Source organism: Camelus ferus, chromosome 34 (genome assembly GCF_009834535.1).
Source record: "Camelus ferus isolate YT-003-E chromosome 34, BCGSAC_Cfer_1.0, whole genome shotgun sequence".
NCBI lineage: Eukaryota > Metazoa > Chordata > Mammalia > Artiodactyla > Camelidae > Camelus > Camelus ferus.
In genome coordinates this window covers 15076084-15090932 of record NC_045729.1, presented here as the reverse complement: position 1 = coordinate 15090932, position 14849 = coordinate 15076084, and the positions used below count along the sequence as shown (strand labels likewise).

Sequence of the window (14849 nt, the reverse complement as noted above, 5' to 3'; positions counted from 1 at the left end):
GTTTTCCCCAGTGAGGGCTAGGCAGCCAGACCTCCTCAGCCCCGCATCACTAGTCACTGGCTATGAGCTGCCCTGGGAAGGGAGCGTGACCTCGGTTGAATTAACTCTCTTCGACGGAGGCGGAGGCGAAGGCTCACATTTGATAGTTGCGTGTTGACAGCTCGCCCTGCAACTGGCAGAACCAGCCCTTCAGTCCCGAAGGGGGAGGGCTCTTGGATCACATCACAGAGTCACTACAGCTTAACGTCCGTGGAAGGGAAGCAAGTCCGGGTTGAAGGTACGTCTCTCTTTTTGGAATAAGCTTGTAAGAGGAAGACGTGCGGAATGAATTCTAGCCCCCGATCGCTCCTCTGTGATTCCTTCAGACTCCTCTCACTCTCTGCCCGTCAGCTGCCTGGGGCTTGAGCCCGTCTGCCAGACCTTTCTCAAGCTGTGCCCGCCGAGGATGCCTACTTACCATCAAAGCGGGGCGTGGATCATACAGAGGTACTCAAGCAGGGCAACTGGCTGCCGCACGTGTTTCTTCCTGTCCCTTTTCTGTACCAGCAACCTTACGCCCTCTCCTGTTGATCAGAGTCAATTACTCCTCCCAAGATAACATTCATTTAATGAGATCTCGTGCCCCCTAGTGGAAGGATCTGGCCTTTACAGACAAGATTCTCTAAATCCACAGAACCCCGAGTTCCTCGGACAGAAGCCCCGTTTACCAAGTGGGGTCACTCTGGCTTCTCCCCTTGGTTTCCAGATCCCTGTCGTCTACCTACTGAGGACACAGCACCATGTAAAGGTTACTGAGTTAAAGTACACACTGTAACTTGGAAGATACTGTCATGTTGTCGCTAAGGATTCCCTCTGAGGTGCTTCTGCAGCTGTGTTTTGACAGGCCCTTAGTCCTTCCCATTGCTCTGTGTGACCTGCAGATTTGTGTGGCTTCAGTTTGTGGTATATAACCAGTGGATCCCGTGGTCAGTTGTCCACTCCCTTACCTCTGTGCTAGAAAGTGTGTCCCTTGGTCAGACATGATGTTATGTAAGATCACCTTCCAGCTGATCAAATTATTCTCTAACTAAGCCTGTGGACAGTGGTTCTGGCTGAACTCTGTGGGCAGGACAAACAATTCCATTCCCAAAATATGCATCTCTTCCTGTTAAAGTGAGTCGCGGCTCTTCCATTGTGGAATGGGTGAATATTAGTTAACTGGACAGCAAACGGCTTATTGTTTTCTTTGAGGCATTTTACAACGAGCCCCTGGTCCTTGCTGCACTGTGTTTACCAGTCACTGGACGTGGAGATCCCTCGGAAGGAGGTGTAACTCTGGATGAGGCAAAAAGCATCACACTGCATATAACATTCCCATGCAGAGGTTTTCCACATTTTTATTGTTATATTTATTACTATTTTGTTTTGGATGCCATTATCAATGATATTGCTTTATAAATTTTATTTTGCATTGCTCACTGCTAACATATAGAAATATGATTGATGCATAATTTCTTCAATTTTCTGTAAGGTTGGTATTTACCTTATTTCTGGAAAAGCAGGAAAAATTAGCTTCAGTTTTCTGTATTCTCACCCAAAACACTGTATTTATGCTCAACAGTATCTGGGCTGGATAATAAGGTGTAACTTTAGTTAGGAGTTTAGATTTTATTCACTCAGCAAATGAGGAGAAAGGAGAAAGTTTGAAAATATAAATTGTGAGAGAGGCAGAAATGTAATCTCACTGCAGTCGTCTGTGTGGTCCACAAGATGTATGCTCCCTAAAGTTGCCTTTAATCTCAGGATAGTAGCTGGGCAAAATAATTGCAACTCACTACGTCCTTCCACCTGGCACTTCAGTCGTTAGCACACTCTCAATCTTCACTGAATTGGCCAACTTCTCACATATAATTCTTTGTGTTTCAGTGCAGGATGTGTAATAAACATTTGAGTGATGTAGGTAACCACAATTTAACTTATCATTTAAGCCATTTGTATTTCTTGTATACCTGAAAGACAAAATGAAGAATTACCCTTGGCAAGCCCAACCTTTGAAACATATTCACAGAAAAAAAAAAAAAAAAAAAAAGACTTTCCCAGCATATCATTGCTCCTAGGGTCTGCATTCTCTAAAATAAAGTTTAATTATTATTTATAATATCGAGGGTCCAAGTAACCTATTTTTACTGACAAATAAGCCAGGTCACACACCGCCTGATTTCTCTCTGTCTGTTCTGCTTTCACACATCTGGGATATTTGTCATCCTTTACTTCTGGTCATAGCTCCTTCCTTCCCCAACATCTAATATGATTTAGCACAATGCAGTTCCATTAGACTTTCTGGGAAAACTGGACCAGTGGTCCTAGAGTAGTAGTTAATCTGCAAGGCTGTCCTTCTCAAATGTTTTTCATAATCACCAACGCCAAGAATTAACCTAATCTAGGATACCTTAAGCTCAACATCATCTTGAAGTGATGTTTTTCCCTCCAGCCATTTTTCAGAGATTTTACTATGAAGTCCTGAATAATCACCAGCCCCCAATCACTGATGAGGGACTACGCATTAAAGACAAACTTGCAAACTAAATAAATTATCTTTGGGGGAAAATGTAGCATCAATACTTGGGTCAGTAAGTCATGGTCATGAATATATAAAAAGTTCATCAACTAAATTTTCAAAAGTGAAATTTCCTATTTGAAGTGACACAATACAGGTGTTATTGATCATGGCCAATTTCCAGAAGCAAATCCAAAAATAACATTGAGAATAAAAAAGGAAATCATATGCATTATATATGATTATATATTATATACATATATTATTATACAAGTTTTATTTCTGTATTATTTCTGGATAATTGGAAGTATCTGCTGTGTCTTCCATCCCGTTATGTATTACTTTCTCATTAGCAATAATCTCGGATAAGCACATGGAAATTCTACTTTTTAAAACAAGATTCCATCTATACTGCCCCCTGACGCTCACACTACCTTTACCTCTAGTCCCTCACTCCGAATGAGAGCTTTGGACCATGTGCCCTTCTCTCCTTCGTCTGTACGTCTGTACGTATCTTATCCCTCATCCCGTCCTAGCGCTGCGGATCGCCAAAGGTACAGCTGCCTTGCCTTTCTGACCCGTTTTCCTTCACCTATTATTTCTAGCTGATGGAAAAAGCAAACAAGGCAAAACAAACAGACAAAAACAATCAAAGCTTCTATTTGCTGCCTTGCCCAACATGTGAGTATGGGGGAATCTCAGGGTTTAGATTCAGGATGACAGCACTCAACACAGTTGTCGCGAGTTCACTCCCGCTTGGTGTGTCCTGGACCCACAAGTGTGTATCAGCTTGTGAGCTTGTAACTTTATGCAGCAGTTTGAGGCTTTGGTTTCTTTCTTTAGTCTAATCCTGTCCACTTCCCAAGTTTAAGTAATTATAAAACACAAATCGATTTTGGCATTATTTTTATATAAGCCTTTCCCACGTCATTACGAGAACAAATACAACATATGAATCTATTTATAATGGTATATTTATAGCTGTATTTCTTAATATATTACACAAGAAAATATTGCATATATCCTATATGTGCAATGTATCATATCCATGTTCATTTTATTCTCTTCACCAGAAATGCTCTTCCAGTCAATCTAGTCAATCTCTAAATTTTTTGTTCAAAAATGGCCACTTCAAGTGTCAGTTATAACAAATTTAAAGGCTCAAATTTATTTTTAGCTATTCTGTCTTCTTGCTGAAACGTTTATCACTTAATATTTTTTTAATCTGTAGAATTAACTAGCCTGTGCATACAATTAAAGATTAAGTAACTAAAGGACGAATCAAGCTTTCATTCCTCTCTATAATTCCAGCATTTCACACAATTTTAAGTACATGTTCAAAGCTAGTGAATTTCGTCATCTTCTGTAATTTTCTTACATAAGAGCATTATTACAGAAGTTCTCCTTTATTTGGCTACTATAAGTTCTTTAGTGACTTGTCCAGAAAATGAGAAGATATTTGCAGCAACTTTTTGCACTGTAAACACATTACAGAAGCCTGATGGAAAAGAGTTCTTTGAGGATGCAATTTTGGCTGAAGTTCTACTCTGCACTCTTCCCGAGGAAAACAGCTTTACTCAAACCTCCTATAAAAATGCAACAAGAATTCAGACTTACCAGTCAGAGGAGATAATTGCTGTATCCAATTGCTTGGTGTTTGGGTTCCCTTTTCTGGGAGACAATCCCAGCCAATATCTATATAACCTCTTGGATTTTATAAATTCCTATGGGCGATAGAGATGGTTTGCTAAAATCATTGGCTCCCATTTCTGTACAGAACCTCACAATGTAATTTCCTACAAATTACTGCCCTAAGGTGACATCTTTGACACGCTACCACTGCTTTTCTATGCCATCAAAAGAAATTGAGACGAAGTGTCCCTTACTGTAAGATTTCCTTCAACGTTTATACTCAGTTACTGTCTCACATGGAGAAGGATTTACCAATCCATGCATAACCTTGTCTTAAGGTCAATGAAGTGCATAATTTCAGATTTCAAATGTTAAGCAGTAAATATTCAGTTTGGGGGTAAAAGAAGTGGTTACTCACTAGAAAACACAAGTTAAGAGAAACATAGGAATAGGAGGAAAATGTGGCAAAGTCAGATGAATGGGTATAGAACAGAATTCAAAACCAGTCCAGAATTTTATTACCAAAGTAACAGTTTTTTTCCTCAAATTTCAGTAATTTGTTGACGAAGTAACTATAGATGGGTTATTTGAAAATAATCAGATAAGGAAGAGACTGTGGATTGATTTTTCCTCTTCTAAAAAGGAGGACGAAGATTACTACGGCAGAGAAGCTGAGGCTTTTGGGAAAATATATTTTTGCTTAAAATAAATATGTGATTACTGTCTGAAAAGCTAGAAATGCTAATTAATAAGTAAAATATAGAGATACTATTTAGATATTAGAAAATAAATAAATAAATGTATAAATATGTCGTCCAGAGAATTCACTTTTCCTGGAAGCTGGGAACTCAGTGCAATGTATCTGCTTGGCACTTGTCTTTGCCGCCCCAACTTAATTCTATTTTTTAAAAAATTAATGAATGAATGTTTTTGTTTTGGGGGAGGTAATTAGGTTTATTTATTTATTTAGATGGAGGTACTGGGGATTGAACCCAGGACTTTGTGCTGGGTTCATTGCTAAGCATGTGCTCTATCACTCAGCCCTAGCCGCCCCCTCTACTTTTTATACATATTTTATCAAAACTATCTTGTTATTCTAGTATATGTATACGGTTAAAAAATACAAAATTGGCAGAAACAAAGAACTTCCTCCTGTGTAGATTTTATGGAATTGGTAATACTCAGGAATAATTTCCAGATCTTCTGTTTTTATATAAATGCTCAGAAACTGTGTTCTGAGAGTTGACCCTAAAATTCCAGTTTGGAAATGCTGACAGACCTAGAGATTCATTGTGCCCATACGTATCCATCTGCCCATCAGCCTGTAAAATTTCACTGATGCTAAGGTCCTAAGCTAAGGTTTTGTATGACCAACTCTGGCTCTGGTCCTCTGAGATAAATATACGAACTCTCAGTCACCTCATACCACTACTAGAATAAGCCAGAATCACGTCTGGACTAGTACAAATTTCCCCCAACCTGCCTCACTCCTCTCTGTTCTGTGATGGGGAGAGTGACTTCCTTCCTCACAGGCAGAGATCTGTGGGGTCTCACCAGTACACTTTTGTTTTTAATCCTCAGCAGGCTGGCATTGTGATTGGAGCATATCGCGTCACTCTTCTGCCATGTTTCATAACTTTCAACCCGTAAATAACAGCTGTCGTCATGCCACATCCATTCCTTCGGGCAAGGTTTACATTTGTGCTCTGGAAGAAGAACATAGTTTTATGTTTATGTGGATCATCGCCCCAATTCTTAGTATCCCCATTGTTCTCTGTGTTAAATTAACCACATTCACTTGCCTTTTTCCCTCTAACATCAAAGGTGGAGACAATAATACATCCTGAGTTCCAGGCTTGCATGCACCACCGCAAAACATGGTTGGAATACGTTTGAAACTACACACTCGGATTCCGATGTATTTTCCTACCTCAGGAGCCCTGGATAACGATGAATTAACCTCCTTCTTTCCCTTGTCATTGTGTGTATTTCTACATGGCAATAAAAGTTAACTACAAGAAACGTTGTGTGATGAGAATCAACCTTACAAACCTACGTCAATCCTGCCCCTTCCCACTAGAGCGCTCCTGGCACTCTGCCTTGTTGAAGATTTGGGACACTTCTCAAGACGACAAAGAACAAGGTTTAGTTATAATAACTATAGAAACTCTTAGAGATACTAAAAGACCAGTTCCTCCCACTTCCAAGAGTAAGACTTGACTTGATTTTTTTTTTTTTTATTGACTCTTATCCAACACTGACTGAAATTTGGCACCGCGGTCACCCATAAAGAGGGGACCCATCTTCCATCGCTGTCCATCATAAAGGATATAAAGAGGTGCCTATACTCTGTTGACCTCAGTGCCCAAATAGCCGAGGTAAATGTCAGATTAGAGAAACTGTTTACTGTCTAATGTTTTAGTAAGTAACTGTCATCTCCTGATAATTTGGGAGCCTATATTATCATTGGGTTTTTTTTCTGTTTATCTTCTAACTAGACAGAAATGTCAACAAAGCTTCTGTCAATCACATTTAATTCTTTGCTCCATATAATGGCTTCCTAGAGAAAGGCTAGTGATGAAATGATTCTCAAGTGACTCCTAGGTTTAGTTCATGGTGTAATAAATAACTCAGAGAGAAATATAGAATTACCTGGGTTTTTTCTATGTAGCTCATGGCATAATTTGGTGGCTGTTTCTTGCAGTGTGATCGAGAGGTTCCTGACCTTCTCAAAACTATCCATGTTATGCTTTAGTTGTAGAGAAACATTTCTCTGAAGTTCTTCTTTGAACTCTTGTAGTTTATTCAATTCCCCCATGTCTGTCTTCGAAGTTATATAAACTCCAGATTAAAAAGAGAGAGAGAGAGAGATGATGATGAAAAATTGTAATCCTTCAATACAACCACCACCCATTTTTGGCTGAATTGTATTAAGAATATTGAAGGTCTAGAGAAGCAGTTATCTTACAGGAGTCAGGGAAAGAGACTAAGTACCATGTTGAAAGTACTTATCTAAATTCACTTTGTGGGTGTTATCACCTATCATTACAATGCTTCAGTTCAGGGAGTACAACTCATGCAATTCTAGGTGTTTTCCCTGTCAATAAACACAATAATAATAATACATACATATGCCTCCTAAGACTCCCAGTCCAATCAGCAGCAGAAGGCAGAGAAGAATCAGAGCCAAGGCTCTTCGACGCCATATGTGGGAAGGAGCAGGAGGCTCTGCGGAAAGCAAAATTAGCAAAGATGCCTGAAATGGTATACGTCTTAATTTGAATCATGCATTCATTTATTTTGCCTTTACTTCCTTCCTCACATGTTCCTGGTAAAGAAATGTTTTGCTAGAAACTCACGGATATTTTTGTAATACCTTTATATGTATATATTTTTTATTGAAGTATAGTCAGTTTACAATGTTGTATTAATTTCTAGTGTACAGCACAATGCTTCAGTCATACATGCACATACATATGTTCATTTTCATATTCTTTTTCACCATAAGTTACTACAAGATATTGAATATAGTTCCCTGTGCTGTAGTATGAACTTGTTTATATATTTTATATATAGTAGTTAGTATCTGCAAATCTCAAACTCCCAATTTATCCCTTCCCACCCCCCTCCCCCTCTGGTAGCCATAAGTTTGTTTTCTGTGTCTGTGAACCTGTTTCTGTTTTGTAAATAAGTTTATCTTTCCTTTTTAGGTTCCACATATAAGTGCTATCATATGGTATTTTTCTTTCTCTTTCTGGCTTACTTCACTTATAAAGACAATCTTCAGATCTACCAATGTTGCTGCAAATGAAATTATTTTATTATTTTGTATGACTGAGTAGTGTTCCATTGTATAAATATGCCACAACTTCTTTATCCAGTCATCTGTCATTGGACATTTAGGTTGTTTCCATGTCTTGGCTATTGTAAATAGTGCTGCTATGAACATTGAGGTGCAGGTGTCTTTTTGAATTAAGGTTCCTCCTGGATTTTTGCCCAGCAGTGGGATTGCTGGATCATATGGTAAGTCTATTTTTAGTTTTTTGAAGAATCTCCATACTTTTATCCATAATGGTTGCACCAATTGTAGGTTGGTACATTCCTACCAACAGTGTGGGAGGGCTCCCTTTTCTCCACAGCCTCTCCAGCATTTATTGTTTGTGGACTTTTGAATGATGGCCATTCTGACTGGTGTGAAGTGATACCTCATTGTAGTTTTGATTTGCATTTCTCTGATAAAATTAGCCATATGGAGCTTTTTTTCATGTGCCTATTGGCCATTTGTATGTCTTCATTGGAGAATTGCTTGTTTTGGTCTTTTGCACATTTTTGGATTGGGTTGTTTGTTTTTTATTATTAGGTTGTATGAGCTACTTATATATTCTGGAAACTAAGCCTTTGTCAGTCTCATCTTTTGCAGATATTTCCTCCCATTGGGATAGCAGTATAGATGTCAATTAATATGCGATGAGCGAGAAAGCCCCCCTAGGCGGTATTTAGAAGCCTACTTCGAACCCTTAGCTTGCATCGGTATTTCACCTGCACGTTTCATTTAAAGTGTAGCTGGTTTCAGGCACAAAATTAAGGAAATAAATAAAAGAGAAATGAGCACTTTCACTTTTGCCTAAGACATCCTTCTCAAGAGTGATACTAGATACTAGATACAACTAGATACTAATTGTTTTACATGCAAATTGGTTCTCAAAGAAAAGGCTGTTAATTGATAGGCAGATTCCAGAAACAAAGAGGTAAAAATGGGGTTGAAAAAAGAAGCAACAGATACACACTTCTATGTATAAAATAGATAAACAACAAGGACCTACTGTATAGCACAGGGAACTATATGCAGTATCTTACAGTAACCTATAATGAAAAATAATATGAAAAGGAATATAAGTTTGTACATGTGTGACTGAAACATGCTGTACACTGGAAATTGATGTAACATTGTACACTGACTATACTTCAGTAAGAAAAAAAAAGTTGGGTTATGAAAATAAACAAAGAAATGGAAGAATAAATGGAGAGATTTCAGTGGTCAAGCAGGGATGTGTTCTGATAAAATAGGAGTAGCAGAGCATGCTGGTGCACTGGGGAGGGATAATCGGCCAGAGGAGGGGAGAGAGAATAGTGAAGTAGGAGAGAAAGGAGAAAATTGTAAAGGAAATGTCTTGGAGAAGGACACTTGGGTTGAAATTTAGAGCCAAATGAGAAAGTCTGTCTTATGATAAGAGGAAATAAGCACCTTGTAAATATCATCTAGCAGTAAGGCGGAGAGGATGAGCGAGGATGCGACAGGATGGAGACGCTGGTAGCAGAAAGTAAAGGAGTGGAATGAAATAAATAGGAGCAAAGCCCATCAGATGAGAGTAAACTGGGCTCACACGTTTGTGTATGTTTTATCGACGACGTTCAGCTACTTGGGTGGGACACAGAGCAGGTAGTATTTAAGTTTAATAAGAATTGAATTTTTTCAAGGAAAAAAACACAAGGAGGAGGTATATACATATATATATATACACATACATAAGAGAGTAAGGGTAGATGTTAAATAATACAAAGTTTATATTACACAGTATAGAATTTAAGCTGAATAATGAGGAAATTAGACAAAATTGAGAAAGTCAACCAGACATTGACTGCAGAGTCGAAGAATTTCTGAATAAGAAGGTTTAGTAGGACAGGAAATGAGAAGGGATATGTAAAGGGCAATTAAGTTTATTTTTATTTATTAAAATAAATTAATTTTATTTATTTATTTATTTATTTATTTATTCATTCATTCATTCACTCATTCATGATTTGTTAAATTCATGATCGATCCTCTTACACCAACCATAAAAAAGAAGAAACACAAATAAAGAAATTAAGATCGAAACTTTTGCAAAATCCTTAACCTCTCACTCTTTAAAAAAAAAAAAAAGATCCATGTTAAAGGAAGAAGCCACAGAATTAAACTGTTATCCTTTCTTCAGGTTTACAGTACTGATGAATGGATCCAAGCTTGGTTAGTGGATCCAAAATTTAGCATTAAAAATTCTGTTCACAGTAAAGTCAGAACTTCAAAGAGAGTTACATTGGGCGGGGGAGAGGGGTCATTTAAAGAATACATGAGAACTTTTCTATTACTCTTCTCTCTTAATTTCATTGTATTACCACCTTATTGTGTTCTCCTATCTACTTTTAATTTATACACACTGATTTTAAGTACGGACATTCTGGGGCAAGTTTCATCCAAAAAGCCACAAGCCACGAGCCACGAGGTCAGAGCTACAGACAATAAGAGAAATACAGGATTATGAGTAGGATGGAAATTAAGGTGCACTTTATTGAAACGTAAGTTGAAAGTACATACAAGTCGTCCATTTATATCAAAATTAAATTTAAATGAAAAAATACAAAGCTTCCAGGTACAGGGTGGCTTTGAATGTTGTATCTTCCAATATTTCTTTATCTTTTTTCTCCCTATAGTCCCTGATGTGGCTTCCACTCCACTGAACTTTGTCTATGTTTTAGTAAATTGGGAAAAGATCTCCAAAAGAAATAGGAAACAATTGGGGCTTAATTTGGTAGAAAGTCAAATATAATTCCCTAAAGATCCTCTCTGCCTTTCTCTTTGTGTCTCTGCCTTTGTTTCTTTTTTTAGACATTCACACACATACACACACACACACACACACACACAAGCATTTTCTTATTAAAAAAGTATGCAAAACCATGACTTTCCTGCACAACATATGTGCATTGTTCCATGGCTTCCTTCCATGAGGGAAAAAAAATGTTTCACAATCCAGTCATACGAAAGTACTCTCCCATACTAATTATCTTGAGTGTGATATTAAAAAACAGAAAAATTTGTAAAAGATGGCGTGTTCAATGACCTTATCATTGCCTTAAAAAAGAAACCTCTATAATCATTCGATCTGGATATTTGTGGTAGGTTTGGTGAAAAAAGAGAGGCTTATTTAAAACTTCAAATTGAAAGATTATTGTCAAATTGCTAGTTCAAACTCTTACCTTTTATCCCACATTTGTGAAACTCCTGGATATGTTCAGTCTTACTGGAGTCCTCGAATTTTAGATCTGCATAAGTGACCTCTTCAGACATTGATGGCAACGCAAAGAAAACTTGACAAACTGGAAAAAAAAAAAAAGATGAGGGTAAACTAACAGAGTTGGATGTTAAACAGGAGTTGTGATTTTAACTTCTCTTTATAAACCAAAGCTTAAATTTATAACCTTAAACTTCTGTTTTTAAACAGTGCCAATAACCCACAGTCCGGAAATGAGCTGTTTGCCAGAAACGAACAGAATGCAGTTGCAAAAAGGAACGTCTTTCTTCCTCTTAACTCTTTCTTTTCTCATTTCTCTGTGTCTACAGGCCACAGAAAGCAGTTTTTAAAATTGTGTTTGGATATTATCAGTGTCATGCAAGGGGGCACAAATCACCAGTGCCGCATGGTTCAGATACAATATAGAGTTTATCGGGGACAAACTTTCTCTCAAACTTTTGAGAGAAGTGACAGAAAGGACCCAGTCCTCAAACACCCACTAGTCTACAGCGATGGCCTGGTGTGGATGTCCAGCATGTATCATGGCAAAGGTCCTGATAGAGACATTTGTATTAGCCAGGAGATCACACATGCCCAGAGATAGGGAGCGTGTAAGCCACACCCTGTCTCCCTTTACACGGGTACAGGATATTCTAAAAGGACCAAGGGAACCTAGTTTCCCTAGTAACAAGAAACAAATTAAGAAATCTGGGGCCCAGGAACTGAGCCATGGAGCATGCATACCGATGGATAAGGTCAGTATATCAAAGGCCCCAGCAATAGCTTTGCAGCTCAGGGGGGTTAGCAGACATTTGGTCCTGTTCAAAACATCCAAAAGACATTTGGTCCATGCCAAAAGGTCCTTGAAATTTGGTCCTATATGAAACAGCCATGAGCATATTTGATCCACGCCAAATGGTTTTAGACAGGACGAAGTACAACCGGCTATCAAGAACCTTTTGGTGTGGATCAAATGTCTCATGGACCACATATCTTATGGATGTTTTGGACAGGACTAAATGTCCTATAAGTGTGTTTGGGGAGGGGGGGATTCTGCCAACTACTGAGTATTCCATGCCAATTGCACATTCTAGAAATGGAAAATAACCACAGGATGGGTTTGGGGACACACTGGGCCCACTGTGAGGTGGACCTAAGCTAAAACTCCATTGGTCCCTGGACCTCCATAAGCCCCTCCTCTGCATAGGGGGCCACAGTGATGCTTTGGGTCTCTTGGAATTAGTATGGCCTCAGAGCCAGGGTCTAGTATTTTCCCAAAGGCCTGATCATTTCTTTCCTGAAATGCACTGCTACCCTAGTAAAAAGCTGTAAGAACTTTTGGGGGAAGGCTAGAAGAAAGATGAAAAGTCTAAATTTTTGACAGTGTATCAGACTCCTTCCTTATGGGGACTCAGCTTCTGTTTCATTCTAGGTCTGTAAACTGGCTCAAATCTAAGACATATAGATTTAATACCAGGAATTGGTTCACGTGACGATGGAGGCTGAAAAGTCCCAAGCTACGCAGCTGCAAGCTGGAGACCTAGGAGAGGTGACGGGGGGAGCTCCTGTTCAAGGGTAAGAAATGGCTGAAGTTCCAGCTCAGCAGTCAGGCAGGAGAAGTTGCTTTCACTTAGCCTTTAAAAAAAAATATTCAGATCTTCAACTTGGTTGGGGCCTGCCCACATTAAGGTAGGCAAGATTGCTTTACACATTGTACCGATTAAAACAATCTCATTCAGACACACCCAGAATAATGTCTGACAAAATGTCTGGGCACCCCATGGTGCAATCAATTTGATACTTAAAATTAACCATCACAACTGGTTAAAAATATAATTATTGCTTTTATGACTATTAATGTTATATTTACTCAGAAAAAAAAATTTCCTTTCTCAATAGTTTTGGAGAGTCTCCAGAGATTATTATTTGAAGTGCACAATTATCTGACTAACAGAATGCACTCTAAATCAGCAATGGTCATGTGGTTCTGTGTCCCAGTAAGTAGAATATACAGGTCTGGGAACCAAGATGGACATGTGAGTGGCCCTGTTTGCCATATTACCGTTGATTTGGGGAATCTGTACTATGTCATCACAATTTTAGGATCTGCTGGTCTAGCAGCCCTGGTTTCCTCCAGCATCACAGTGAGACGCTCACTAAATTTTAAGCTACGGCTGCTACTCTGGGCTTCTTATGCCAGGAGCCCAGCAGGGGAAAAAAAAAAAGGGTCACAATCTTGACAGGGTTAATTAAACCTGATTATCAGGAGAATGTAGGGCTGTTGTTGCATAAGAGGGAAAGTGAAGCGCGTGTTTGGCACCAAGGTGGCCCATTAGGATGTCTCTTGATGGTCCCCTGCTAAATGTCGACAGCTAATAGATAAGTTTAGTAGAAATGCGTTATTGTAACCAGGGGCTTAGACTCCTTAGTGATGGAATAGATAAGTTTAGTAGAAATGCGTTATTGTAACCAGGGGCTTAGACTCCTTAGTGATGGGTACCTTGGTCACCCTACTAGGTAAAATAGTCTAGCTGAGGATGTAGCCAAGGGTGAGTGGAATCTACAGTGAGTAGTGGAGGAGGGAGGTGATGGAAATTAGTGCAACTTCAAGACCAGTTGCAATGATGAGGAGCGTAGTTTGTCCCACTAAACTTGCTTTGGTGAGTTTCACCAAGAAAAGAAACTGAATAGAATACTGGAGGGGGTGATCAAGGAACATTTTTACATTAACCAAGCAGATCCAAGCAGCACAAGAGTAGATTGCAGCGGATAGTCTGGCTTGCTGCCCAGACACTCCCTTCAAGACTGATGTGGTCACCTCCAAAGCGACTGAGAATGTTGGCTACTGACTTCTCTCAGCTGACTCTTGTTCTCGGAATTGCTCTCTGTCCAAGGGAGTCACCCCTCGCAGGGACAGCCTACTGAAATGGCTCGGCAAGGTGACAAACTGGGGTATAAAGCTCAGCCTTCTGGCTTCAAGAAGTGCAACTTTGAAGGACCAGCCTAGCTCCGGAGCTCCCCACAGGATTGGCTGAGGCCTCTGTTGCAACTGCACTGTATGGATGAACAACTACCTTTGTCCAGTGTTGCTTCCCTCACCCTCAAGAGCATTTATCATCAAAGCTTCTACACAGAAGTCTTAGAGTTTCAGAATCTATTTCCTAGGAAATCCTCTTTATTAAAAAAAAAAAACTAAAATAATTATTTTCTTGATCCATTTTATATTTCTAAGGGAATAAAAACATCCGTCACATCGTGACTCTAGTTGCTTCCTTTTTACTAAACTCTCACTGTACTCACTTATTCATTATCCATCCATTTAATAAATAAGCATGTTCTAATTGCAGAAACTATTACGCCTAAGATTATATAATAAATAATGCACCTGTGGCTTTTAGTCTGGCATGTAAGGAGGCTGGAAATTATCACTCCCATCCACACAAGAGAAAAAAAAAAAAAACTAAAGCTACAACCCTTCTTAGATTCATCAGAGAACTAAACTTACAGGGCAAACCACTGCCCCATAAATTGAAGAGACAGACAAGAAGAAATGGAGAATAACAGCTTGCTGGAGCAGAGAGGCCCAGGAGTAAAAAATCCACAAGAGCTGGTAACGGAGCAGGAAACCC

General features: G+C 39.0%; 1 protein-coding gene across 2 annotated transcripts; it reads right to left on the bottom strand.

Moving 5' to 3' along the window:
• Positions 1-1348: 1348 nt before the first annotated feature.
• Positions 1349-11466, bottom strand: CLEC12A (C-type lectin domain family 12 member A). Of its 2 annotated transcripts, XM_032473112.1 has the most exons (7): positions 11408-11466; positions 11186-11305; positions 7298-7396; positions 6821-7009; positions 5723-5874; positions 4154-4260; positions 1349-1988 (listed from the first exon to the last, which is right to left on the bottom strand). In XM_032473112.1, exons 2-7 carry the CDS (start codon positions 11274-11276, stop codon positions 1814-1816), a joined length of 813 nt encoding a protein of 270 aa, XP_032329003.1. In that variant the 5' UTR covers positions 11277-11305; positions 11408-11466; the 3' UTR covers positions 1349-1813. The 2 variants fall into 2 exon arrangements, with proteins under 2 accessions (XP_032329003.1, XP_014420981.2); XM_014565495.2 differs by lacking the exon at positions 11408-11466 and having other exon boundaries at positions 11186-11399.
• Positions 11467-14849: the final 3383 nt, after the last annotated feature.

Excerpts from the sequence above, each read along its gene's own strand:
- CLEC12A (XM_032473112.1), bottom strand. The coding sequence starts at position 11,276 with ATGTCTGAAGAGGTCACTTATGCAGATCTAAAATTCGAGGACTCCAGT. Across the intron at positions 7,397-11,185 it reads TCACAAATGTGGGATAAAAG|AGCCTCCTGCTCCTTCCCAC; the intron begins GTAAGAGTTTGA and ends TGCTTTCCGCAG. Across the intron at positions 5,875-6,820 it reads GCTACATAGAAAAAACCCAG|AGCACAAATGTAAACCTTGC; the intron begins GTAATTCTATAT and ends TTCTTCTTCCAG.